At 43.5% G+C, this 27,045-nt stretch overlaps 1 protein-coding gene across 1 annotated transcript in view; it reads right to left on the bottom strand.

The window, feature by feature from the left end:
* The window catches only part of ASTN2 (astrotactin 2), a 936,573-nt gene that overhangs the window by 360,242 nt on the left and 549,286 nt on the right, over positions 1–27,045 (bottom strand). The window contains exon 12 of the mRNA XM_040963108.1: positions 6,659–6,825. Coding sequence (XP_040819042.1) covers positions 6,659–6,825 — 167 coding nt within the window. The remainder of the gene's footprint in view (positions 1–6,658; positions 6,826–27,045) is intronic.

The raw sequence follows: 27,045 nt of genomic DNA, 5'->3' as shown, positions 1-27,045 counted from the left end.
GAAGAAGCTCCTGGCTCACAGCTTCAGATCAGCTCAGCTCTGGCCATTTTGGCCATTTGGGGAGTGAACAAGCAGATGAAAGACCTTCCCTCTCTATCCTTCTTTGTCTATAAAAATCTGACTTCAAATAATAAATAAATAATTCTTTAAAAAGAAAAAACAGCTCAGGGAACCCCACATCATATAGATCAATGAATCCAAGCATCCCACCATTAAGACAAGAAAGCAGCTGGCTCTTCAGCAGCTGTATCATTCTTGCCAACTGGGAAAAACCTCACCCTTGGAACACCAGAGCCAGAGCCACGTGCCAACTGCATCAACTGTAGTAGGTGGTCATCCTCAGGAAGACTCTCAGTACTGTCTCCACGTTAATAAAAATGAGATCAGTACAGCTGTTCTCTGAGTTGCCTCAGTCTGCAGGAAGACACAGGCTCTCTGGAAAAATAATCTTCTCAAAGACGTTCTTTAGAGGGAAGAAGGGATGATACAGAAACAAGAAGAGGGGAGAGGGAAAAGAGAATGGAAGGAAGAAGAAAGCTGCAAAGAGGAAAGTAGAGCAAGGAAAGGATTCTAGGCGAACACTAGAATAAATGACAATCATGCATTTTCTTTATTGGAAGAGCCCCAACACTAGCAAGAAACATTAGCACTTCGCTTACCACTGAGGGAAGGAGGGAGGGTGGAAGGAAAGAAGGAAGACAAACTCTGTCACACCACTGATAGCAGGATACATCCAAATTACAGACACTGAAGACACATCAGCAGTCTAGATCAATGAAATATGAGTAATTATTTTACTTGTAAGACTTTTCAGAACCTATATGGGAAGCTGCAAGAGGCAGGCATATAATGTAGATTATCTTATGTGAGCCTGATTATTGAGCTTCTAGAGCAACTAATAGAGTGAATATTCCACAGAACCCACTCTGCAAACAGCTATCGAAAGGACTAGATGGGCTTCATATCAGTTGTCTGAGTATTTTTCACATGTGATGCAAACATTTAAACAACACAGACACACAGGTTTGATGCCTGACTAGAACCTAGCATAGGGACATTCCATATGATTTTCCTAAGGTAAAGTGCATGTTTGTCAACCAGAAGTGGAAGGCGTGAGGGCTCTGGCCCTCGCCTAGAAGGTGGAAGCAGCAGAATGCACGAGCCTAAAGAACGACCCTGCAAGTAGTTAACTGACAGCCAAACTCCAAACTGCTATTCCCATTGCCTTGTTCATTGCTTTCCACTTTATGGAGTGTACAATTTATGCTGAAATAAGTGGCTTCCAGTGAGGATGGATCTTAAACATGTAACATGTATATTTACCTCCTTCCCCCCTTACAATCACTTAAAGGGGACATTAAACAGACATGCTGGTGAGGACAGCTTGAGGCTGGATTTGTTCTTTGAGCCCGTCTTCTTACGATGCATTCTATTCACAGCAAAACAAAGCAGCTTGGCGTATCTCATGTCATTTCCCCACTTTACCTCCCACCAGACTCTTCCAGCCTCTGTTTCTGCCACTCATTGACTTGACAGTATTGAAACTGCACCAATATTGGGGAACTAGCACCTATATCTTACATAACATAGTGCAGTAACATCTGTCTTAACAAGTAATGGCAAGAAGAGGCATAGAGCTCCTCAAAACAAAACAAAAGCCACAACTTTCCTTCTCTCAAACCAGGGCAAGGATATAATCCACTATGGTCTGTTTTAACTCACTTCTCACTTCTGTTTATTTGGGTTGCTAAGAGGCACAACGTTAAGATTTATCTCATGTAGTGAGGCTTCCCCATTTCACATTCCTGAAATAATTTTTCACCCTTTCCTTTTCCTACTTACAAGCATCTGTGATCAGTTCCATCTTAACATTGATAGGTCTTTTTTTTTTTTAATAAGATGGATTTATGTGGATACAACTGAATTCTCTTAGAAGTGTGTATGGTAGGCAACGTAAACACACCCACACATGCAACAGACAAACTTGGTTGCTAGGCAACTTGCTAAAGTCTTGGTAGGAGCTAATGATTCCTCACCTCTTAGATTCATCCTAAATGCTCCAGCTTAACATCCAATGACCTTCTCAACCTGTCTTGAATTCACTTGCCGCTGCCCGCCATCGTGGTACCCTAATTCTGTTAATATGCACCAGGACCAAGTATGGCTCAATCACTTTTCTCAGGTTCCCTTTTGCTCCCAGTGGGCAAGGCCTTGTACTCAATGCTTCCTTGCATTTTTAGCATCTCATACAAAAAGGGACACAGAGTAGAGGCAACAAATCTTTGGAGGATGAATTCCTCAAATGCAAAACTTATGGCATTGACAAAATCCTTGGGAGTCCATCAGTGTGGAATGGCAACAAGGACACAGAGATAACAAAGATCCAGTGCTTGCTCACAAGGCATTTACACTGTGACAGGACAAGACCCACACAGAAGGGCAACTAAGTCACCTGAGCAGTGGGTCTAATCATAGGTTTCATCTGCACGGGATGCCAAGATTTCATCAGAATAACTTACAAGTGAAGACAAAAATCTAGAATCAACTCTTACCCTGTAACAAGGCCTTATGGGTAGAAATTTTAAAAATACCAATAAAAGTAAGCAAAGAAGAAAAAAAAATCCTCGGTGTCTCCCAATTCTCTTCAATAAACCAGTGAGTCACTATTAGAACAAAACCTATTTGAAAAGTTAGGTATTACTATAATGATTATTATTATTACCAGAGTAGCTGCATTAGACTCAGAGTTGACCCTGATGTCTGCATTGAGACTTGGGCTTGCTCAAGGTGCTCAAGTGAAAGGGCCGAGGGAAATGGCAGCCAGCACAGGTTCAGAGCCAGAAGAGAGTGGAAACAAATATCCAGAAGCTAGAGGTGGATGTTCAGTGTTAGTCAGCAGTTGAGATGCCCAGGTCTCACAATGGACTGTTTGGGTTTGATACCCAGCTCAAATTCTAACTCAAGCTTCCTGCTAACTCAGTCTCTGGGAGGCAGTGGAGATGGTTTGAGTAGTTGAGATCTTGCCATCTACATGGGAAACCTGGGTTGAATTTCTGACTCCCAGATTTGTCCTCATTCTACCTTGCAAGCATTTGGGAAGTGGACCAACAGACAGAAACTCTCTTACTCGAATACATGCATACATATATTTTTAAAAATAATCCAGAAGCCAAAACTAAAAGGCCTAACTCCAGAAGAGGGAGCCAATTGGCAATCCAGCTGCAAAGGCCTTGCTAGGATCAGCTGCCCAGCCACATCAATTAAGGAATTTGGGAGTTGTCTGCAGGAGTAGAGACTATGGTTAGGATGCTCACACCCCACACCAGAGTGTCCAGGATCCCTATTCTGACTCTCTCTTGTTAGTGTGGATTTTAGGATGTAGCTGGAGATGGCTCAGGTTCGCAGCTCCCTGTCACCGACATGAGAGCCCCAATCTTAGTTCCAGGCACTCAGCTTTGGCCTGGCTTCCCCAAGGCCATGATGTCTTGTTTAACTTAGGGAGTTCTTTCTCTCATTCCCTCACATCAGCTTCTTTCTTCTCCCTCCCCCTACTCCTTCCCTTTCCCCATATCAAGTAAGTAAAAATAAATTAGAACTTAGGAAGCTTTATTTGATAATTATTAATCATGTGTCAGATACTGTTATAGGTGACAAGATGCAGTCATAAGCAAGATAGATAATTCAGCAATTGAATAAATGAGCTGGCTTCACACTTTATCACATTAACTATAACTAGTTTGCTGAGTCCTTTATGACAACCTCTGTGTATGCGTAGTCTCATTTAATCTTTGCAGTGGTGCTACAGTCTCTTCTGACTAAAGACACATGCTCAGAGAAGCTGAGTGACTGTCCCAAGATCACCTCACCAGACATGGACAGAGTCACGTGTCCTGGGTTAAAATATGAACACCCCATTTACCAGCTATGTGGCTTTAGAGGAGTCACGGAGTCACTCTACTTGGTTTTCTAAATGGCAAAATAGGAATGATAATCACACCTCTCAGAGGGTTGTTGAGAGAATTACTCGAGCTAATGTACACAGGGCAATTAGAACAGTAACAGCACATAGGATTCACCTAATAAATGCCAGCTGAGCTGTTAACCTGCCTGTAAACAGATATATTAAACCTGCAGCTACCCAGGAAACTTAGAAAGGTCACAGAGCTTTGAGCAAGTCGGAGAGTCTTCTGGGGAAAAGGTTTGTTTCATTTTCTCCATTTAATTCAGTAATGTCCAGCTTTTCTGTCCACTGCCTGGCTCACAAATACCCACTAACAGCTTCATTGTTTATAGAGCTTCTAACAAGTGCCAGCAATCTCATATTTGCACCCTTAATAGTTCAGTCCCAAAGTATGTGGGAATTGCAGTGGATTTTCACAGATAAGTTTTTATTTTCATTTTTGTCCCATTTAGCAACATCCCAGTGGGCTTTCTTGGCTCATAACACATTCTAATTGAATTAGTTTTAGTTGAGAATTTCACAGTCCTTTTCTGGTCAAGTTGGGTCCTCTTATCTTAGGGACCCCCAAACCAGAAAGTCCAGGGTACCAAGCCAATGAGCAAGTGGGAGGCAGCTGCCATGAGATTCACTCATTTCAATGACTGTTTAGCAAACTCTTCCAGCGTGAATGCTGTGCAGGGCCCTGCTTCAAGGCATTTTATCAGTACTAATATGGCAGAGTAAGGTATTTAGTCCTCACAGCAATTCTATAGAATATAGAACTTGCATGAATTCTATCCATATTTTGCTCGTAAGAAAACCTAGGCTTGGACGTGTTACATGACTCAGCACAGAATCAGTGAGCTACATTAGGAATTGCCTGACTCTGAGCACAGTACTTAATGTAGAATAAACTACACAAATTATCAGAGAAACATGAGTGGCAAAGTGGGTCAAGCTGCTGCATGTGGCATCTAAATCCCAGCTGTGTTTCTTCTTACTGAGCTCCCTGGTTATGTGCTTGTCTAAGCATCTGGACATCTGCCACCCACGTGGGAGATTTGGACAGAGTGACTGGTTCCTGGCTTCAGCCCAGCCTAGTCCTAACCGTTGCTGCTCTATCTCTTCCTTCACTCACTCACTCACTCTGCCTGTTAAGTAAATAAAACAAATCTTTAAAAAGGGTGAAGAACATTATACTCTTCATGACCATCATTATATTGTGGTATGTAGTATTAAAATTTTACAGGTAGGGAGACTGACAGTCAGAACCTGGAGCCTGAGATATGTGCCATGACCAAGAGAGGAAAGAAACTAGAGTTGAGATCAGATTCCTGTCTATTGATCCCACGGTTCCCTGTTGTATGCTGGGTCTGGAAGCTTCTGATGGCAAAATCCATGATTGCTGTTGTAGCTACAGTTACCGCTGTTATTTGCCACACAGGAACACCAGCCCCCTACCCAGGAAGAAAAATAACAATGATAGGAGCACAGCTAATTCTGTATGCAAGCCTGCAGATCTGAGGCTATGCATAATTTACTCAATAGTGCCCTGCAGTCACTTAAGCTGAGCAGAGCCCACTATAAATTCAAGTCTGCATACCCTAATTTATTTCTTATTTATTTTACTGATTCATTTCGAGGGCCTCCGGCGAGCTGCTCCAACACCTGCTTGAAGGTACCTGCTGCTGCAAGTGCAATCAGGGCAGAAAAGGAGACCTTGAAATTAGCCTGGAAGGAAAACTGGACTCTGTGTACTAGAACCATGCAAGTTAAATTAATTTTCTGTTGAACTGGGATTAAACCTATGCACACTCCCATCCCTTTTTTTCATGATAGCCAGGGCTGAAGAGGCTATTCCGTCTGCTTTTCTATTGTACTAGAGTAGTGAGCACACGTCTCACATGAGCCCTGGGTTATTTTTCTGAGTCAGGGAATGCCAAGAGTTGAGCACATTTTCTAACACGAAGACATAATCAGAGAGGGAATAGAGGAGAAGAAAAGATACTGCTATTTCCTTGAGTGGCTTCCGAGGGCCAAATGGCTTGCTAGCTGCTAAACACGGCAGAGGTAATCCCGTTGCAATCTTCAAGGGTGGGAAACAAAGCAAGTTGGAATAAGCAGGAGCCATGAGTGTCCAAAGACCTCTCTTGAGTTGCTCTTGAACCAGAAGCCTCATGGCAAGTTCTGCCTGTGCATTTACAGGCATTTCATTTACACGTTCCCTTCCCACACGTAACTGTACAGATAAGGGCATTAGGACACCCAGAGGCTGAATGCTGAATTCTGGCTGCTAAATTCAGGCAGAAACTGAATCTAAAACCTGGGCCAAGCTTATGCTCGTATGAACCACACTTGATTGGCTCTTGGTAGATACCTTGTAGATGCCTGCGTTTGTCCCCAAACCACACTGATGAGGGCCGTGGGGGACATGCAGAAGAGGCAGCAGCGGACTTCAGTGGGAATGAGCATGTAAGCTGAGCATGGGTTTAATCCAATATACGTCTTGACTAGTTACCATCCATCTTCATTCTGGAACTCCAGGGAAGGTTATGTTTCTGCCCTTTGCCTCTGGACTGACACAGGAAAGGCAGAAAGGCCCTTTCTCCAGATGGTCACAACAGCCTGGCTGGGCTGTAGCTCTTCTTGACCATTTGGGCGGACACTCGCCTCTGGCTGGGAAGGTGCACCTTCTGGACCCCGGGGATAGAGACTCACCCGCAGAACATGAAGATGGTGCTGGAGGTGGCATCGTAGGGCAAGGGCAGTGTCTGCTGCAGGCACAGCTGCTCACAGCCGCCGTTAAAGCCATCAGAGCAGTCGATGCCTTTGGAGTGGTCATAGCAGCCAGAGCCGTCCTTCATGGGTCTCAGCTCTTCAGGGCACTGCTCAGAGAGAGAGAGAGCAACAGGGTGGTTATGGCTGAGGAGGTGACAGCCCCACCCCTCCCGCTCCTCCTGCCTTCTGAAAGGGTACACATGCAGTATCCACGCAGGTTTGATCACAGTCTCATTTTGGCCAGCGAATAGGTCTGTGATCTTGGACAAATCCTCAGTCCTCCTGAATCATTGCTTCCATCTTTAAAATGGGACTTCCACTGACTGACTGCATCATCTTAATGTGCAATCGAAGGGAGACAACCTAAGCAAGATGCTGGCTGACAACTCTGTGCCTCCCATGACAACTGAAGAGCAACATTCTCTACTACGACTATTACATTGTTGGAGTCATCGTTCACTGTTCAAGGGCATGCTGGGTGCTTGAGGAAGAAGCCAGTCATAATCTAAGGAGCCCCTAACAAGAGAAGCTGAAATTCCAGCTCTTCCTCTTCTCCCTGTGTGACCTGGGGCAAGTTACTCACTCTCTCTGAGTCTCAATGTTCACATCTATTCACTGAATGTAACAGCTACGCCTACAGATTTGTGGTGAAGCTTAGATTATATTCTGGTGCTGCATTCTTTTAAACGTGGCATGTAATTTGTTACTCACAAAAGGGGAAGCATCCTCCTCTCTGTCTTGATGGATCTTTTCCATCCCACCCTTGCCTCTGAAGCCTACAGATTCCCACATGCTCGCAACGGGAGCACCACATGGCCTCCTAACTCCTCTGCTGCCATCCTGCCTGGCCTCCTCTGAACCATTCTTCAAATGACCATAAACTGCTATTTCCAAAGAGCATCCCTCACAGCTTACACACGTCAACATTCTTTAAAAAGTTGAATGGTCCTTAGGCTGATAATCAGGGCCCGGTACAGAGACACATTCAAATCCTCTGCCCTAACATGTATTTGTTCCTCCTTCAAAGAGACTGTCTGATCCTCAAGCAAAATCATGGACTTTAATGATCTCAGCAGGGATGTTCTCACGCATTGTGTCTGGCACCTACTAAGTACTCCATTGAATGGACGCTCTTACGTTGTGAGAAAAACTATTTTAGTTTTTCATCATGTGATGAGGCTGAGTTCATCTTTGCCAGCCCAGCTCCTAGAGAAGCAGTTCCAATACTCTTGCCTTAAGAGAAAATGAGATACCAGGTTTTCATCTCAGTCATCCTGCCAGCATTTCTTGTCCACAAAGATTAACGCCTAGAGCCCAACCCTCCTCATCCATCACTGGACATCCCTGATTAAAATGCCCTCCTCCTGTGCCCCACTGCCAGCAGACTCCCCAGGCACCCTCCCCAAACTGGCTGCCTAAAAGACATCAATAACAAAACACACACACACACACACACACACATTAATTTACACAAAACACACTAACAAAAAAGAGGTCAGCCCTCTTGGAAATTAAATTTTGCCCAAGAAGAATTTGTAATTACAAATGCACGGCAGAGTTCTTCAAGACATTTGAGAGTGGCGCCAGGAAGGGTGATGGAGAAAGTAGGTTATAAATGGCCTTTGTCAAGCAGCAGAAAGGTTATAAAACTGCTATATTTTGTGCTTAAAGAGAAAAATCAATTTTCCAAGTGAGTGAAGTGTTGTACATATTAATATAAGCTCAGAGGAGGCCCCACGTGTCTGAACACCCACGGTCAGACGTGAGGGCATTGAGAGCACAGGGTCATCTGTGGCCTTTTGCGCTGGCCCTGGGGGCTGGGTTGGGCCTACGTGTGGGGAATCAGCGAGCCAAATGCCGGAAGGAAAGGGCTGCTCTTCTTGCCCGGAAGCAGGGGACATGGGTGGGGGGTTGGCAGGTGCTTGAGCCCTCGCTGACTCCTTACTACCTTCCTTCTTGGAAGGAGTGTTTGCTATAACCCAGGTATTATCAAAGCTCTTTATCTGGTCCTTAAAACTGATGTAATCCTTACAGTAAACACACGAGGTAATGCAGGAGGATGGCAATGTTTCCCAAAGGTTTATAGCCGTACTATGCCCTGGGACTTGGAGCCTGAGAGTGCTACCTTGGATGGGAAACCTTCTGCAGGTGTGATTAAGTTAAAGCTCTTGAAGCCAACTTGTTGGATATTCAAGGTTGCTCTAAATGCCACCGCAGATGTCCTTATTAAGAGAGAGGCGGAGCAGAATCGCTCACGGAGGTAAAAGCTGTGTGTTGGGGTAGCAGACGGTCCTGACATGTCAGGAGGGAGCAAGGCCATGCCAACACCTTGCTTTCAGACTTCTGGCCTGCAGAACTGAAGGGAAATAAACATCTACAGCCTTTTTTTTTAATGCATTTATTTACTTGTTTAAAAGACAAAGCTACACAGGTAAAGGAGAGGGAGATGCAGAGAGATCCAACCTGCCACTCGCTGATTTTCTTTTCTTTTTTTTTTTAAAGATTTATTTATTTATTTTTTATTGGAAAGGCAGATATACAGAGAGGAGGAGAGATAGAGAGGAAGATCTTCCATCAGATGGTTCACTCCCCAAGCAGCCACAACAGCTGGAGCTGAGCCAATCCGAATCCAGGAGTTCTTCCAGGTCTCCCATGCAGGTGTAGGGTCTCAAGGCTTTGGGTCATCCTGGACTGGTTTGCCAGGCCACAAGCAGGGAGTTGGATGGGAAGTGAGGCCGCTGGGATTAGAACCAGTGCCCATTTGGGATCCCAGTGCATGCAAGGTGAGGACTTTTACCACTACACTATCTCCCTAGGCCCTACTCACTGATTTTTCACTTCTCAAATGGCCCCAATGGCTAGGGCTGATCTGGGCCAAAGCCAGGAACTCCAACCTGCTTTTCCACATGGAGAGAAGGGGCCAAACACGGAGGCCATCTTCCTCTGCTTTCTGACACGTTAGCAGGGAACGGCCAGGATTAACACACAGTTGGCACCCACAGGAGCTGCTGTTGTCACAGGTGACGGCTTGACTTACAGCATCACCACAGAGGCCTACGGCAGTAGCAGATACCCCAGCTTGTGGTAATGGGTTACAGCTGTCAGAAGCATTGCTGCAGGTGGAGACTGCTACTGTCCCAGTTTACAGGTGAAGAAACTTAGGCGGGGTTACACAGATGGGTGGAGGCAAGGCTGGATAGTCTCTTAAGCTTTGTGACTCTAAAGTTCTTCCCTAACTCTGAGGCAAGTAGCTGATGAATGACAGTCTAAGAACCTCCTTAGCCGAGAACAGGTGCTGTGAGAGTGAAGGGTGTGGCAATCACAGAGCCAGATCCGCTAGGTCTAGCTCTGCGTGCTCCACTCCCCAGGTTCACGACCAGTCATGTTAATGCATTTTCCAGCTGTTGATAACTTCCAGATGCTTTAGTCTCTCTGGTCATGATGATTTTACAGATAAGAAACCAATGTTCAGAAAGGTGAAAAAGCTTGCTTGATGTCACATGGTAAATTAAGGCAGAGCTAGAATCCATCCTGTATTTGATCAAGGAGCAGGGGGAGCAGCACTGAGAACATGAAGTAGGTTTACCAGTTGGCCCCATCTAGCCTTTCCTTCATGTCCCAGGGACTCTATGGCCTGTGTCTTTGGGGAGGAAGTCAGGCAAATGCCATCCAGCACTGTCATTAATTGAGATCCCTTGTCTATTATTGCGGTTATTTCACAGCATGTCATCTCTCTCTTCTAGCAAAATGTGAATATTTCAACAATATGAATCATATATGACTGGGCCTTATCCCACAGTTGAACAGCATCCAACACACACAGGGTCTATTTGTTGAATGAATCAACAAGTGATGCACTGTTTTTTAAGTCTCTACATTAACTTTGGGAGTGAACACAACTGCCTCCCTCAGCTATTATTAACATCTAGCAATTACTAAACTCTCCTCTCTTCATATTATTACTGTGAGAGAGTAAATAGGTCACCAGATTTAGCAGTGGATTGAGCAATTGCATGCAATGATGGCATTCTATATCAAGTGCTGTCTGCAGTGCTGGCCGCTCTGCTTCTGATCCAGCTCCCTGCTCACGTGCCCAGGGAGGCAGCAGAAGATGGCTCAAGTGCTTGGGTGCTTTTATCCATGTGGGACCTGCATGGAGTTTCCAGCTTGGGCTCCAATCAGCCCCAGTTGCGGCAACCATCTTGGAGTGAATTAGCAAGTGAAAGAGTTCTCCCTCTTTCTTTGCCTCCCCATCATTATTTCTTGCGTATAAATAAATGAATACATCTTTGGGAGAGAGTCAATACGATTGCGACCAGTCTCCAGGATGATCCCTAGTGACTGCGCCCCTCCCACTGCTAACACTCGTGTGCGGTCTCCTCCTGCATCATAACCAGACGATGTGACCAACAGCACATAGTAGACGAGATGGAATGTGGCATCAAAGATTAGGATATAAATGAGAATCGGGTCTTTCTCTCCCACTGTCTGCAGGATTAGAACTGGTGCCCATATGAGATCCCGGAGCATTAAAGGTGAGAACTTTAGCCACTATGCTATTGTGCCAGGCCCTCCCAGATTTCTGACCTTCAAAAACTATGATATAAGTAAATGATTTTGTTTTAAGCTTCTTATCCGTGGGTCATTTTCCATACAACAATAGATACTTATACAATGAGACAAATGCTTAGCAAAATGACCAACCACTGGTAGCTGCAATGATGGCTATTTTAGGGAGGTGAGAATTAAGACTGAGAAGTAAGAAATAGCCCATCTATCTGCCAGGCAATGAATTCTGGAATAAACACAAAGAAGTAGGATATCCTTTGGTTAAGAAACTAAAAATTGCAAATATGAATGGTTGGAAAGATTTAGAGAAGCCTGAAAGAAACCTTCCTACAGGGCAGGGAGATGAGAATAGGGCAGATACCGCAGGGTACTGGGAAGAAGATCAGAATTTTTGCAGGCTACCATTCCTTGTCTGTGACCCTGGACAAGCCCCTGAACCTATCTGGCCTTTGAATTTCTTTCTCTAACACAGGAAGATGGGAATGAAGTCAGGCCTGGATTACAGAGCCTCAGGTTCCTCATCTGTAAAATGAAAACAATGGTTCTGTCAGAGGCACTTATAGAGACTATTAGAAAACAGTCTATTAGACCTGACCCATGAAAGGCACTTGGTAACTCAAGAATAAATAAATGGATAAATAAACAAATGATTAACAAAGCAATCCACTCCTGCGAAAGAACACAACACTGAAACAAGTAGATGATTTGTTTTCTCTGCCTTGTCTAAGTTCATGGTTGGATAGTCACAGAGCACTGACTTAGTGCCAAATAACAGTTTTAAGTGATGGAAATGCAGTAGCAAACAAGACAGACAACATCCCTGCTCTGCTAGGGAAAATAAAATGATTATGTGATTGAGAATAAAGAAAGAAAAAAAGTATTAAGGGGATGTGGTGTAGCCTAGAAACAGATTAGGCAAAAACTTGGTGTGGCTTTCTGTTTCAGAAGATGTTCTGGCTAATCTAGTCCCTTTGCTTCTTGGGTAAATGTTAGACAAACATTGTCTGTATTTACAAAACCCATGCTGAAGCTATGCTAGAAGTTATATTGTACCAAACTGAAGAATATGGACATCTCTAATGTGTATGCTGCAACTCATGAATATTATGTCTTCCTATTCACTTACATTGTCTCTGAGTTCTTCCGTTTTACTTTCTGGCAAACATGTCCTATACACAGTTTTCCAGATTCACACCTGAGTATTTAGATTCGCAAATTACACTACATTTAGCTTTCAGTGTCCACATATTTATTGCTACCATATGGGAATAAAATCGAGATTCTTCTGTCTCGAGATCTAGGCCTTGTGGAATCCATTCATTATTCTTGCAGGGTTGTTTCCCCCTTTTCATAGAGTTCATGGGACTTCCAATATAGACAGTTCTCTGATCTCATTTATGCTCTGTTCCCCTCTATATTTTCTAATGTTTTAGTTATTCCTATAAATACACTTAAAAACACACAAGACAATCTTTATAGACATATTTTTAAAGACCTACTTATTTTTATTAGAAAGGCAGATATACAGACAGAAGAGATCTAGAAAGTTCTTCCATCTGCTACCTTATTCCATAAGTGGCCTCAAGAGCCAGAGCTAAGCTGATCCAAAGCCAGGAGCTAAGAGCCTCCTCCTGGTCTCCCGCACAGGTGCAGGGTCCGAAGGTTTTTGGCCACCCTCTACTGCTTCTCAGGCCATAAACAAGAAGCTGGATAGGAAGAGGAGCAGCCAGGATATGAACTGGTGCACAGACGGAATCTCAGCACATCCAAGGCAAAGATTTAGCCACTAGGCTATCAGGATTGGCCCTACATAAGACAATCTCCTTTTTTCCTTTAGCTTCAGCCATCAAACATAATATAGAAAATTTAAGAGGTGAATGAAATTCTATCACAACTATCTGTGTTGTGTGTGTGTGTGTGTGTGTTTCTTCCCAGTATTTCAAGGGTCCTCCTTCCATCGTGTCCTTTCTGTTAAGACAGATACCTTTAGGCACTGTTGTACAAAAGGTTCACCGGCAGCAATCCACTTCAGTTTCCCTCCATCTGAGCTTGTGTTGACTTCCTCTTCATTCCTAAAGTGCATTTTCACTGAATATAACATTCCGAGTTGACATTTCTTTTGTATTCAGAGTTTGCAACAGCTGCTATTTCTTCATGGCCTCTGCGGCTTCTCATAAGAATTCCACTGCCGCTGTGTTTTCCATAGATAGAATGTAAATATCTGTGTTTTTATGACTTTTTTTCCTATATACTAAATAAATTTTCAGGCTTCAGCTAAGTGGTCTTGGTACACATTTCTTTGTTTTCTGTTTGGGGTTTTCTCTTGTTTGTGACTTTTTTTTTTGTCAAATTAGAGACTTTTTTTTTTTTTAAAGATTATTTGAGTACTTTCAGCCCTAGTCTCCAATCTTATTCTGGGATTTCCAATGGCAAAATGTGAAACCATTTCTTGCAGTCCTACAAGACCTTCAGTGTGTGTTCATCTTATTTCTCAGTCTATTTTCCCTACGATGTTCATACCGCTTCTCCATTTTTTTTAATTGTTGTTGCTGTTGAGTATATTCACTGATTTTAAAGGTAAAACTATATATTTGAGAGGCCAAAAGATGGCAGGAGGTGAGTTAGAGAGAGGGAAAGAGAGAGTGTGACTTGTAGTTCACTTCTCAAATACCTGGTGGAGAAAGCGAATCAACCCAGCTCTCCCCAGTGCATGGCAGTGGCCAGACTCCTTGAATTATCCCTCCTGCCTGCCAGGGTACCAATGAACTGGAAGCCAGAATCAGAAACCAGAACCTAGCATCAAAACCAGCACCTTGATATAACATGCTGGCTCACCCAGCATCCTAAATCTAGGGCAAACACATACTCCTATCTGCTGATTTTTATATTGCATTCACTGTGTTAGCCTGTTCTAAGATTTTCATTTAGTTGTCCAATACTCCTTGTATTTCTTTGTCAAATCTTTTTTTTTTGTACATTAGTTGTTGACGTGTGATTGCTTGTTGAAGCATTTTTATTATGACTGTTAAAAGTTTTTGCAAGACAATTCTAAATCTCTATTGTCTTGCTGCTGGACATCGATTCATTTTTTGTTTTGTTTTGTTTTTATGCTGGTGGAGATCATTTTGGCTATTGGTATTCCATGTGAGTCTCAATAGGAATACAGACATTTTCAGCATTATACAAGTATTATGCTACGGTACTTTTATTCTGATTTTCATTTAATCTATTTTTCTCACTGTTCTTTTCTTGACATTGATCCAATAACAGAAAGTGCTGGGAACATTGATAAGGGATGATAGGAGTCAAGGTCCCCTGACTGTTTTCAACTGACAATTAGCAGGAAAAGTCTCACTGAAGGGGCTAGGAATCTAACTCCACATTAGAACTATGTTTCTCTGTGGGAGTGGTATATGCCCACTCTTCCTTGCATGGCTGCCTTGTTATGGCTGATGAATTCCTTTTTCCTAGGTTTTCTCTGATGACCCTTCATGTTAGAAATGGAAGTTTACCGTTTTCATGTGGTCTCCACTGACACTGAATGCTTCACCTGCTGGTTCATTCTTCAAATGCTTACAATAGCAGAGGCTAGGTCAGGTCAAAACCATGAGCCAGGAACTCTCTCAGGGTTTCCAACATGGGCAACCGAACCCAAGTACTCAGGCTGTTTATGTACTGCCTACCAAGCACATTGGTAAAACCCGGATCTGATTTGCAAGTCCAGTCCAGAACAGTCCAGACTCACACCGGGTTTGATATTGGATACAGATAATCTGAATGCTGGCTTAACCTGCGGCATTGCGACACCAGTCTTCAGTGCAATCAGGTCTAATAATCGTCTGTCTTGGTAGGCAACCTTTCTACTGTTAATTTGGCCAGAGAGAACAGGGCTTGGATGCTCTTTTAACGTGTATATTGGAATTTCTTTTTTTTTTTTTAAAGATTTATTTTTATTATTTTTTTATTGGAAAGGCGGATACACAGAGAGGAGAGACAGAGAGGAAGATCTTCCGTCTGATGATTCACTCCCCAAGTGAGTGCAACGGGCCGATACTATGCCGATCCGAAGCCAGGAGCCTCTTCCGGGTCTCCCACGCGGGTGCAGGGTCCCAAAGCTTTGGGTCGTCCTCGACTGCTTTCCCAGGCCACAGGCAGGGAGCTGGAAGGGAAGCGGGGCTGCCGGGATTAGAACCGGCGCCCATATGGGATCCCGGGCGTGCAAGGCGAGGACCTTTAACCACTTGTGCCACCGCGCCGGGCCCTATATTGGAATTTCTGAACCTCTGGCTCCTTTAGTTCTGAGGCTGGGAAATACAAGACAAAAAGAAAACTCACGAAACTGACCATCAAGCCTTCTATTGACTCGCACAGTCCCCCTAACTTGTCCACTTCCTCGAGTCCACCTTCCACATGAGAATACTTCAAAAAGCTTATGGAAAAATTTTGGTGCACAAGAATTTTGAACTCCATGATTCTTTTCTCCTTATGCTATGCATTTTCTGTGAACTTTTTGGAGACCCCCTCACGTAAACATATAGAAATTTAGTTGCATTTATTTGGAGCAATTAAGACATCTCTCCTAAGGTTTTTTGTTTTGTTCATAGCCCTAAAGCCAACAGTTGCATTTACATTTCTTTTAAAGACTGGAGAACAAGGAAAAGACCATTTGTGACCAGCAAAGCTCAGAATGTCTGCTTTATAGAGCTTTGCTGAACCATGTCTTCAGCCACAGGAAGGCAGCTAGAGTCCATTCTGAGTGCACCTGGAAGGTACTGGCACATTGTCCACTGAGGAATGAAATGATTTGATCTGCTGCTTTGAAGCGATCACTGAAGTTAGTACATTCCATGATCTCTAAGTACTTTCTTAGAGCTCACAAAAGGAGCCTCCGGAAGCAGACTCTGTGGGACTGGGACTGGGCACAGGAAGCGAAGCAGGATGGTCCATCAATGATCGCACCCACCAGAGGGCTTCTCCCACTTGAAGTTTTAAAGTAAGCAGGTGTAACAGCTGACCCAGGTCAGCTGGTCTACACAGCCTTTCCATCAATATTGTGTTCCGTTACAGGTGAGGAGCCACAAGACGTCTCTGCCAGGGTCCCTGAGCGTAGAGGCCTTCAAGGTCTAGAGAAGGCAGACAGGAAGTTGCCAGCAGGATTCCCCAGCTGTTTCCACCACCGGCTGGCCCCGCCCTGCTACACAGCCTCCTCCTCCACCTCCTGTGCTTGCTCTTGCGGCTTCCCAGTCCAATCTTTCATCATCACCAAGCCATTTGTTTCTGTTTGTAATTATGCATTCTAATGTTCATTAATTATGTAATGCAAATTTCTCCAAGTGCAAACTTTGTAATAAGCTGTTTCATCATCCCACCCCCAGGTCTAGAAGGTGGGCCAGCTGTTCTGAGCAGGAGAAAAACAATTAATGTGCAAAAGGGAGGAACTGTTCCTGGGCCTGAGTGAATCACATAGTAAAGAAGCCTGGGCTGTTCCCTGCTGATGCTCACTACGCAGCTCTCTCTTTCTGGTGCCCTGAAAGGCCACAGTGTGGCACCCTCATTCTTTTCTACAACTTTGTGCCTGATAGGCAAAGTGGGATCATGGAAAGGGCTCCAGCCTTGGACCCATCTCCCCACTGGCTGTGTCACCTTGTATGATGGTGAGCCTCAGTTACTTCATCTGGGAGACAGGGATGATGACAAAATCATCCCACAACCAGTATGGCAGGGGAGTGGGATGATGGGGACAACAGCCAGATGCTAGCAAGCCTTTGTTAAATGCATGCTGATGGCTCTCCAGGGAGCTGAGATTGGGTTCTGCCTGGTTAGTGCCCCTAACTAGTAGAATGGTTTGAGGGCCAGGACATGAGACTCTCTGAGTCTCATTTTCCTATCCCAAAACATGAAGGCTTTGGACAGCAACAGTGAGAGAGGTCTTCACTGCAAACCACTCAGGTTTAGTCAAAACAAATATAAACCATGAAAGGGGCAGTAACAGCTCTAATGTGTTTGAGAAGAAAATAGGGAACTTTTGCAGCTGAGTAAACATGTTCTAAAATTTCACAACCTGCATACTTAGCCAAGTATAGACAAAGCCTTGTCCTCTTCTAGGTGTTGGGCAACTATTTGATTTCTCCGCTATAATTGTCAGAACAAGCATAGTAACTAATAATGGTACTGCATTCTAGTAATAGTACTTTGTATAATAATACTACTTCCTAGTAATGGCAATCCCCAGAATAATACAGCCTCCTAGCAGTAATATTCCTCTTAACAACAGTACTCCATTGGTCAATGTTTCCCCTGTGATAAGAGTTCTCCATAATATAGACTCCTAGTAATAGGAGTCTCCATAATATAGATGCCTAGTGATAGCATTCGCAACAGTATTACTAACTCCTAATAGCAATATTTCTAATAATTTTCTACTTCAAAAGATCATGGTTAAAATTCAAAGAGACAATGCAACAAGATTAAACACCTATGAAACCAGAGTAGAATGTCAGTCACACAAGATACACACATCATGAATGAAATCTGTCCAAGATTCTTTCTCGATGACTGCCCTTGCTTCTTTGAGCCTCCATCTCCTCGCTGGCCCATTAGAGAAAGCAATACACTCCTTACCAAGCAAGGGCATGTACCTGATACACACTTGATATGCATCAGGTGTTCACAATAGGTTATGGTCTTTTGCTGCTTGGCGACTCTCTTAAAGTAGGAAGCACATTCAGGTAGAAATGTAAGGTGATCACACTCATAGAAAGGACAGGCAGAATATTGGCACACATAGCTTTTGTTCCTCACAGCAATTCTAAAGAAACATTGGTTTCCTCCTGACCACTTTGTAGATGCGGACAGGCAAGTTTAGAGAGGTCAGGTGACACTGAAGTTGCACAAGTAGTGAAAGGCAGGCTGAACATATGACTGAAGCTTGCATTATTGCAAATGAAGTATTATTTTCCTTCATCCATTTGGGGGTGACTGTCTGTTATGTCACGAGAGATTTAGGCTCCACAGGGATCCTAAACACATGATGGAGATGGTCCTCTAGAGTATTGTGAGGGAATCATGGTGGTTTAGGGACACAAAGATTGCTTACAGCTTAGTCTTGGATGTACAGATCAGACATACTGTCTCAGGAAGCAGAGGCAATGGTAGAGCAAGGAAGGAGATGAAATGCGCCTGTTTTGAGAACCAACCGTGTGCTAGAAACGACCCTATATGCTTCAGATCTCTAACTCTAACCTTCACAGGTGCCTCTAGGATATACCCATCTTATTGACAAGGCTATTGATGATCACCCAAGCTAAGGAAGAGTGCCTGATTTATTCAAGCAGTAACCATCCCTTTGGAATGACACTAAGTGGCTCTGGTATGCCCTGCCCTGGGAGATCTTGAGTATACTTTTTGGAAGGTCTTGCCAGTCCCGGTTCCCCCACCCCCTTCCTGGTCAGTCTCAATCTGTCAATAATATCATTTATCCCACTTCTTAATGCATACATTGATTTGGAGAACCAGGCTAGTCGGGAGCTCATAATTACTGAGAGTTTTAATCAACCCCTGCCAATTCAGCTACCACTCAGTTTGTGCTGGGCTTTGGTGCTGACAAGGAGAGCAAGGGGGGGGGGACACAGAAATGGATTACAAGAATCAATAGTCCTGAGAATGTAGGACAGTGGCTGCAGGCACCACTGGGAGACTTTGGATCACAGAATGGAGATGGCAGAGCCTGACCCCAGTCTTAGGAGGTTCCTGAGCACAGAGTCAAACCAGCCACCTGTGTCTGGAAACCATTGACCTGTATCTGTCCTCTGCTGAGTCCAACCACAGTGCCTTTGTCTGCCCTCCGCTGATCTGCCCTCCTCTTCCCTAAAGCTCCTATATTCCCTATGTTATGTTCCTTGCCCTACTGGTACCCTTTGTGGATCCCCTTCCTGGCCTCAAAGAGTAGAAGAATGCTGAGAAGGCAGAAGGAAGTAAAGTCTAACCCAAACCATGCCACTTTCTTCCCATGAGACTTTGGGCAAATCTTCCCATTTTATAAAATAGACTTGAAAATAAACAACTACTCCTCTGTTTGCTGAGAACCCTCAGGATTGTCACAGACAAGAACGCCTTCATGGCACTTCCTCCACCCTTCGGATGCCCTTTTCAGAAAAACAAATTCCTCCTCTCCCATGGTAATTATTCCTTTCCTAGCACAAGCTGCCACCTGCCAGGCGGCATGATTTCTGGTTCACAGTCTGTCCGCCCTACAAGTCATGGCTATTTGAAGAGTAGTGTAATGCACACAGCTTCCTCTTCTCATGCCTCACACGCAATGGAGGCAAACCCATGGGCAAGGCAAGTACAGTCTTTGTGGTCATAGAGGTATGGCCTCTAATCTCATTTGGCTTTGTCACTGAATTAAGCATAGAATCACGTCACTAAAACTTGCACCCTCAACTTCCTCAGTGTAAAATGAACCTAACTGTACCAGAATTATTATGGAGGAAAACTTTACTTCAAATATTCTTAGTATAGACACCTGGTAGGTGGCCAAATCTCCATTGTTATTAAAGTTACTGACATTGTTGTTACTACTTTTGCCATTCAATGCTCAGTAAATATTTTTGAAACATAATAAAATATCTGATTGTATTACTTAGTATTGGCTTGGGTTCCAGTAAAATATCAATGGGCCATCTTCCTCACATATCAGCCATCTGTGTGGCATTCAATGTATACTTACTAATGACACACAAAAAAAGAAATCCAAATATTTCTCAGATCAAACTGTGGGCCAGGCACTGCACTGTGTGTTTTTCTTATACTGCTTTGCTGAAGGCCGGCCATGATGCTGTGTGCTTGCTGTTAATGGCTTAAGTTTTGCAGAAGCGGAGACTGAAGCTCTAAGACCAAAAATACCTTTGCCTTTTGCTGAGCTGTTGAACAGTAGCAGAGTCCGGTGGAAACCTAAGAGTTCTTGACCTCAAGCAAGAGTTTGAGCCAACTGGAGATACTGGGTATGTCCTCAAAGAAAGATGTCTTGGTTTAAAGTGGCTCATGAGCAAGAACTGTGCCAAAAAATACTAATCACAAAATGGACAGAGAGCCTACACAGACACTTCTCAAAAGAAGACAGATCTGTAACACACGAGAAGACACTCAGTATCCCTCATCAGGCGGGAAATGTAAGCCAAAGCCACAATGAGAAACCAGCTCCCATCCATTAGGTTTGCTGTCACTGGAAAAAAAAAGTACACATCAAATAGTGGCAGTGGTTTGATAGCATTTGAATTCCTGTGAACTGTTGGTATGGTTGCAAAATGGTGCAAAGACAGACTAGGCTGAAGATTAAAAAACAAACAAAAGAACTATTGCGGTAGGCCTAGTAGTGTAGTTAAAGTGCCATTTGGGATGCCTGCAAGCCATATTAAAGTGATTGTTTCTGCTTCAGATTCAGATTCCTGGTAATGCACGTTGTGGGAGGCAACAGGTGATGGCTTAGATTCCTGGGTTTCAGCCACCCAAATGAGAGACCTAGATGGAGCTCCAGGCTCTATCTCCTGCTCCTGGCTTCAGCCTGGCCCAGCCCTGGATGTTTTGGCCATTTGGGGGAAGAACCAACATATGGAAGATTCTTTCTCTCTCTAAAACACACACACACACACACACACACACACACACACACACACACTCACTCTGCCTTTCAAATATATAAAAATAAACTTTTTAAACATAAAGCTATCATATGATATATCAATCCCACGTATGGTTATATATACAACGTCAATGAAGGAAAGTTCTTGAAGTGATTTGTACACTCTTGTTCAGAGCAGCAATCATTCAAAGTAGCCAAAAGTTAGAAACAACCCAAGTGCTTGTTGATGGATGAACAGATAAACAAAATCTGGTATACACATATAATAGGATATTATTCAGTCTTAAAAATTCTGACAAGTGCTGCACTATGAATGAATCTTGAAGACATTATGCTAAGTTAAATAAGCCATTTGCAGAAAATAGAAAAATACTTTACAATACCACTTATATGTGATGACTAGAAAAGTCAAATTCCAAGAGACAGACATTAAGTGGTAGTTACCAGGGGCCAGGGGCAAGAATTTGTTACTTTATGCATCTAGAGTTTCTTTTTTACAAAATGAAAAAACATTCTGGAAATTGGAGTATCACAATGTTAATGTCCTTAACACTAGTGAATTGTGTACTTAAAAGTGATTAAGTGTTGTGCATAAACATGATGAGAACAGAAAAATAAATTTTACAATAAGTAGAAAACATGATGGTTCCTGACCTAAAGGGGAATCTGGAAGCCCCTGGTAAACTGGAGTTGGAGAGAGAACATCATTCAGTTGGCTTGTGGGAGCATATTACAAGCCAGCTGGGCTTGTTCATGGCCCGGATGGAGTAGGAACAGTTACCATCCTCCTTATCTGTCCAGGGAGAAAGGTGGCAACTGTGCTCTCAGGCAGGGCCTTTTCAGCAAGAGGCATCTAATGGTTCTTACAGAAAGAGAGGTCAGGTGGTAGGTAGAATCTGCACAGGCAGGTGGAGGGGGTGGGAGTAGCTTGTGAAAATGCTTATTGCTTGCCCCTAACCCTCTCTCTGGACAACGCTACCCTAGCCTCTGCATTGAATAGGTGTTCAGATCAGTGAAGGCCTGTTCTAAGCTTACTGTCCTTCAGGCCCAAGCCTGAAGGAGCATCTAGGCATATTCTTATGGTCCTTGAAGCATTTCTATTTGGTAGAGACAAAAACCAAGCATTGAGAGGGAGGGAAGGCCAGGGAATGCTTTCCCAAGAAAATCTGCCAGGAGTCTTGAGGAATGTCTATTCAATACCTGTCTGGTGATGATAATAAATAGTCTGTGTATAGCTCATTAATAATAATAATTGCTAACACTTAATAGCACTCACCATGTGTGAAGCACAGTTTCAATATGCTGTGAATATTAACTCGTTGTGTGAAAATCAGTTTGATCATATAGTTGGAACGAACCTGCTCATTTTATCAAAAAGGAAACTGAGGGAAGACAGATTAAATGATTGTCCCAAAACCACGGACTAAGAAGTGATACAGTAAGGTTATTAAGCCACATGAAGACTTTCCCAAGTATTATAAGGTCTCTACAGTACTTTCTCATCCATTAGGTCATCTTCATCTCATGTGACTGCAAGATACACTATTTGGCAGTAGGTATCCTGATGTGCAGGGAGATAAGGAGCTTCCCAACATGACACAGGGAGTTCATGTTGACGGAGTGGAGGCTCAAAGCAGTCTGCAGCATTCCCAGGCCATGTCACCAGGCTGTTACAATGCTGAGTGAGGAAGCCTCTTTTGTTACTGAGTCAGAAACCCACTCTGTTCCACTGTTTCCTGGCACCTTAGCTGTAGGGGTGTTGGGATGGACAAGGACAATCCTCTTGTGCTATCCGTGGTGCTGGATGCTGTTATTTTATTCAGCCTTACGAAACACTCAAAAAAGAGTCTATGTTTTGTGTTCACTGCTCAGAGATGGAAAACTGAGGCTTGGAGAACCGACATGATTTGCTTGGGGTGCCTATGATAGATGACAGATTTCTTTCAGTTCTCATAAGCTTCAGACCATATTCCCTCTGTGTGTGACATAGAGCCCAACAACTCATGACAAGATACACACGCTATGAGCTGGTGTTGTAGCACAGCATGTTAAGCTTTTGCCTGTAATACCAGCATCCCATATTGGAGTCCTGGTTTGAGACCTGTCTACTCTTCTTCCCACCCAGTTCCTTGCTAATCTGCCAGGGAAGGCAGCAAGATGGTAGCCAAAGTGTTTCGGCCCCCTGTCACTCAAAAAGAAGATTCAGATGGCGTTCCAGACTCTTAGCTTTGGTCAGGTCCAGCTCCAACTGTTGTGGCCATTTTAGGAAGTGAACCAGCAGATGGAAGATATTTCTTTCAGTATCTCCCTTTTGCTTTATGACTTTGCCTCTCAAAGAAATAAGTCTTTTTTTTTTTAAAGATTTTATTTTTATTGGAAAGGCAGATATACAGAGAGGAGAGACAGAGAGGAAGATCTTCCGTCCAATGATTCACTCCCCAAGTGAGCACAACAGCCAATGCTATGCCAATCCAAAGCCAGGAGCCTCTTCCGGGTCTTCCACATGGGTGCAGGGTCCCAAAGCTTTGGGTCGTCCTTGACTGCTTTCCCGGGCCACAGGCAGGGAGCTGGAAGGGAAGCGGGGCTGCTGGGATAGAATTGGCGCCCAAATGGGATCCCCGGCGTGCAAGGCGAGGACTTTAACCACTTGTGCCACCGCGCCAGGCCCAAGAAGTAAGTCTTTACAAGAGAAGATGGACATGCTACAGTTTGGCCTAGCTCTGTGTGGTACAGCCTGAACATGTAAGTTCCCATTCTCAGCAATGAATGTATATTAAATCATTCCTTCCTCATAGCAATGCTAAGTGCTAAACACCATTATCCCGCCTACTTTGAAGCCTGAGTTTTAATCACTTGTCCAAGGTCACACAGCCAGCAGGTGGTAGTCAGGAGACTCTTGTTAACTACTCATCCAGGTTTACTTCACAAAACAGCTATATAAATAGTGGTAAACTCAACCTCTTCTACAATCATCTCTCACAACACAATCAGCACAGAAAGCATCTGGTCACCAAGAATTCCTCTTCACCATTCCCCAACGCTGGTGCCATCTTCAGATACCATCTACCTGTAAACAGCACCAGATTCTACAGGTAGAGGGTTCAGTTTCATAAGACTGCCTCTGCCTGTGTGGCCAAGTGTCAGCACCTGGGTGTTTAACCTGGGCTTCTGATCAGCAGCTGGAAATTACGGCTCCTGAGACCCCATCATTTGGCTCAGACTAATTGCTAGTACACTTCACAGAACTCAAGGCAACACTTCAGTTCACTGGTGCATGATAAAAAGATAGACTATGAAAACTAGAGACGAGATGCACCCACCAGGTTTGTGGGAAGGGTGCAGACCTTGCTACCTTCCCAGAATCTCCATCTGTTTAGTTATCAAGAAACTCCTTGAATCCAGTTCTTTTGAAGATTTACGAAATGTTGAAGAGGCAATCATTGTTGACTAAATCATTGGCTACTGAAAATCAATGTAATCATTCATCCCTACTCCCTGATCTCAGTTCTCATGTTTAATTTGGGCAGAAAAATTGAAGTCTCAAGAATGCAATCCTACCTTGGTCTCTCCAATAAGTAGTCCACCCCTTCCCTCCCCTGAAGTTATGCAGACTTCCAAGCAGAGATCAATTCATTAACACGCAGAAAGCCACAATCATAGATTTTAGGAGTATGTCAGGATCTGGGGAAAAAACTAAGTCCTGTCTATGCAACAGCAGCACAGATCAGTACTGTCAGTTTACTTGTTACCTGTCATGTACACACAGACACATACACGGATACTAGGACACAAAGGGGTTTCAAGCAACTTGTCCTGATAATACAGAAAAAGTGGTAGAACCAGAATCTAAACTCAGAAGCCACTATGGTGCCTGGTTCTGAGCTACTCCTTCAGAGGTGAGAGCCAGGCCATCCTTAGGGCATGTTAGAGACAGAAGCTTCACAATGCCTGCTGGGTTTAACTAGCAGTTTTTCCTTAGCCATCTTTTGTAACCAAAAACTCAATTTGCAGCTCGAGGCTGTGTCCTCACACCGCACCTTCTCATTGATCGCCCAGACTCTGAGTGAGAAATGATTTTATAAGCTCATTGGCTTTGAAAAATCATAAAGTAGCAGCCATCAAGCATATGCTTCTGCGAGTATATATTTATTTAGCTTATGTTGAGTGTAATTTTGAATAGTTTGCATATTTTATTTTTTGCTGTGGATAGCAATTTAAAAGAAAGAAGACAAAAAAAAAAAAAAAGAAAGAAACCCTACCCCTAAATGGAGACAGATGCCATGGATGTTGGACCCTCAAGGGGCTAGAAAGCAGAAAGCTCCCCAAGCCCAGTGCTCTTGGACTGTGAGTGGGTAGGAGAAAACTCTTATGTAAGCACTAAGAGTTGAGCATCCGTTCTGATACCCATGGCAAGGTATCTTCCACCCAAACTTTTAAGCTGGGCACTTACTCATTTACTTATTTATTTCCAAGCCTTCCTCAATAGCCTGTCTGACTCTGTCCTCTAGGCACTACTTAGTGGATATAAAATTCTGGCCAGACACCAGGCTAAGTGCATACCAGCACACATAACTCTCCCCATGTCAAGATGCTCTCATACAAATAACACTTCATCGTTGTGTGTCACAAACTAGTTCAGCAGGAATCTGTAGGCAGGGAAGCCTAACTCAGAACCAGCACTCTCGATGTCTCCATCAATCTCATACAGGGCTTTCTATAGCCCTCAGATTAAAGTTCAGATACCAAAGTTGCCGATTCCCTTCTGATTTGGCTTCTGCACTCCTAGAGGGTAAGTGGTACCACCGTGCAGGGATGCTGTGAAAGACTCAGAGCGGCACACTTACACTTAAAAGTCACTGGAAACATTTGTTCCCGTTCTCTACTCCTCTCCCTGACTCAAAATTTCCCCTCACCCAGGATGAGCACAACATGTAACATTTTAAAACCAGTCTTAGAGAACGCCTACAAGGTATGGAACCAGCTGGAGGCGGGGAAAACATATTCTTACAGGTGGCAGAGATTCTCAGGCAGAGAAGCAGCAGCCCAGATGAGTGTCTATATTGGAGGAAATGATTGAGAAAGACAAAAGTTCTCCCTTCTGATGGGCAGTAAGGGGGGCCCATGTGTGACCACACAGTAGAATCCAAAGAATCGTTTGCTGACCGTGGGAACACGCAGAGAACCCACTGCTGGCCATAGCACAGTTTATAATTAAAATCAAAGGTCCCAGGAACAGGGCCCAATACATAGTACGCACTGTGTGACAAGTGCAGAATGAAACTTTAGGCTCATAATCAATGTTGCTTTCAACCAAAGGAAATCACTACCTTGGTGATATGTGCAATACATGCTGGGGGGAAAAAACTCTCTATATGGATAGGAAAGGTAAGGGACATGATTATCACAAAGTCAGGAGATGTCTACTTCTAAACAGTAAGGAGCGGTTACAATGGAAATCAGAGCCCTGTGGCTGTACTGGGAGAAGGGCTTCTAGAATGTGACACTTTAGTTCTTGACTTGGGAGATGGTTAGATGAGTGTTGCTTAATTACCATTAAAAAAAACCTAAATAATACTCCATTTACATTAAAGAATATATTTTAAATTAAATAATACATCTCTATACAGTTTACATTACACAATAAAGGTGTCAACTATAGCATAGAGAAAAAAACTACAAAAAGGAAACATAACTATATTAATGGTTACTAATGACTTCTAATGACTTATTCTCTGTATATATTCTAAGCATTCTTGTTATCTAATGAGTCTATAATTTTAAGAACATAAAATTTTAGTTGAAATGCTTCATTACCTATAAAGGCAAATAAAAGCAACAAAGGCTATTTCCTCACTGCATAGAGAATCCTATCTTGCACCTAAGGTTTGCTACATGGAGGAACAGATCTTCAGGGAAAATCGAGGGGCTCGAAGTGGTATTGATTGTCCTGGTGGCCAATCTTCAGTGACTCCCTTCTATGCACCTACAACATGTGCACCTGTGTGCATACATATTATACTGGTTGTGTAACATTTACTTAAGGATTCTGCAAGGGAAGGAAGGCGCCTGAGAGAGAATCAAGCTCAACTCTGAAGCTGTGGAAAGGAGGTGAGAGTTA

The sequence above is a fragment of the Ochotona curzoniae genome, unplaced genomic scaffold (assembly GCF_017591425.1).
Source record: "Ochotona curzoniae isolate NIBS_2020 unplaced genomic scaffold, NIBS_Ocur_1.0 scaffold_3208, whole genome shotgun sequence".
Lineage (NCBI taxonomy): Eukaryota > Metazoa > Chordata > Mammalia > Lagomorpha > Ochotonidae > Ochotona > Ochotona curzoniae.
This window is presented reverse-complemented; position numbering and strand designations above follow the sequence as displayed.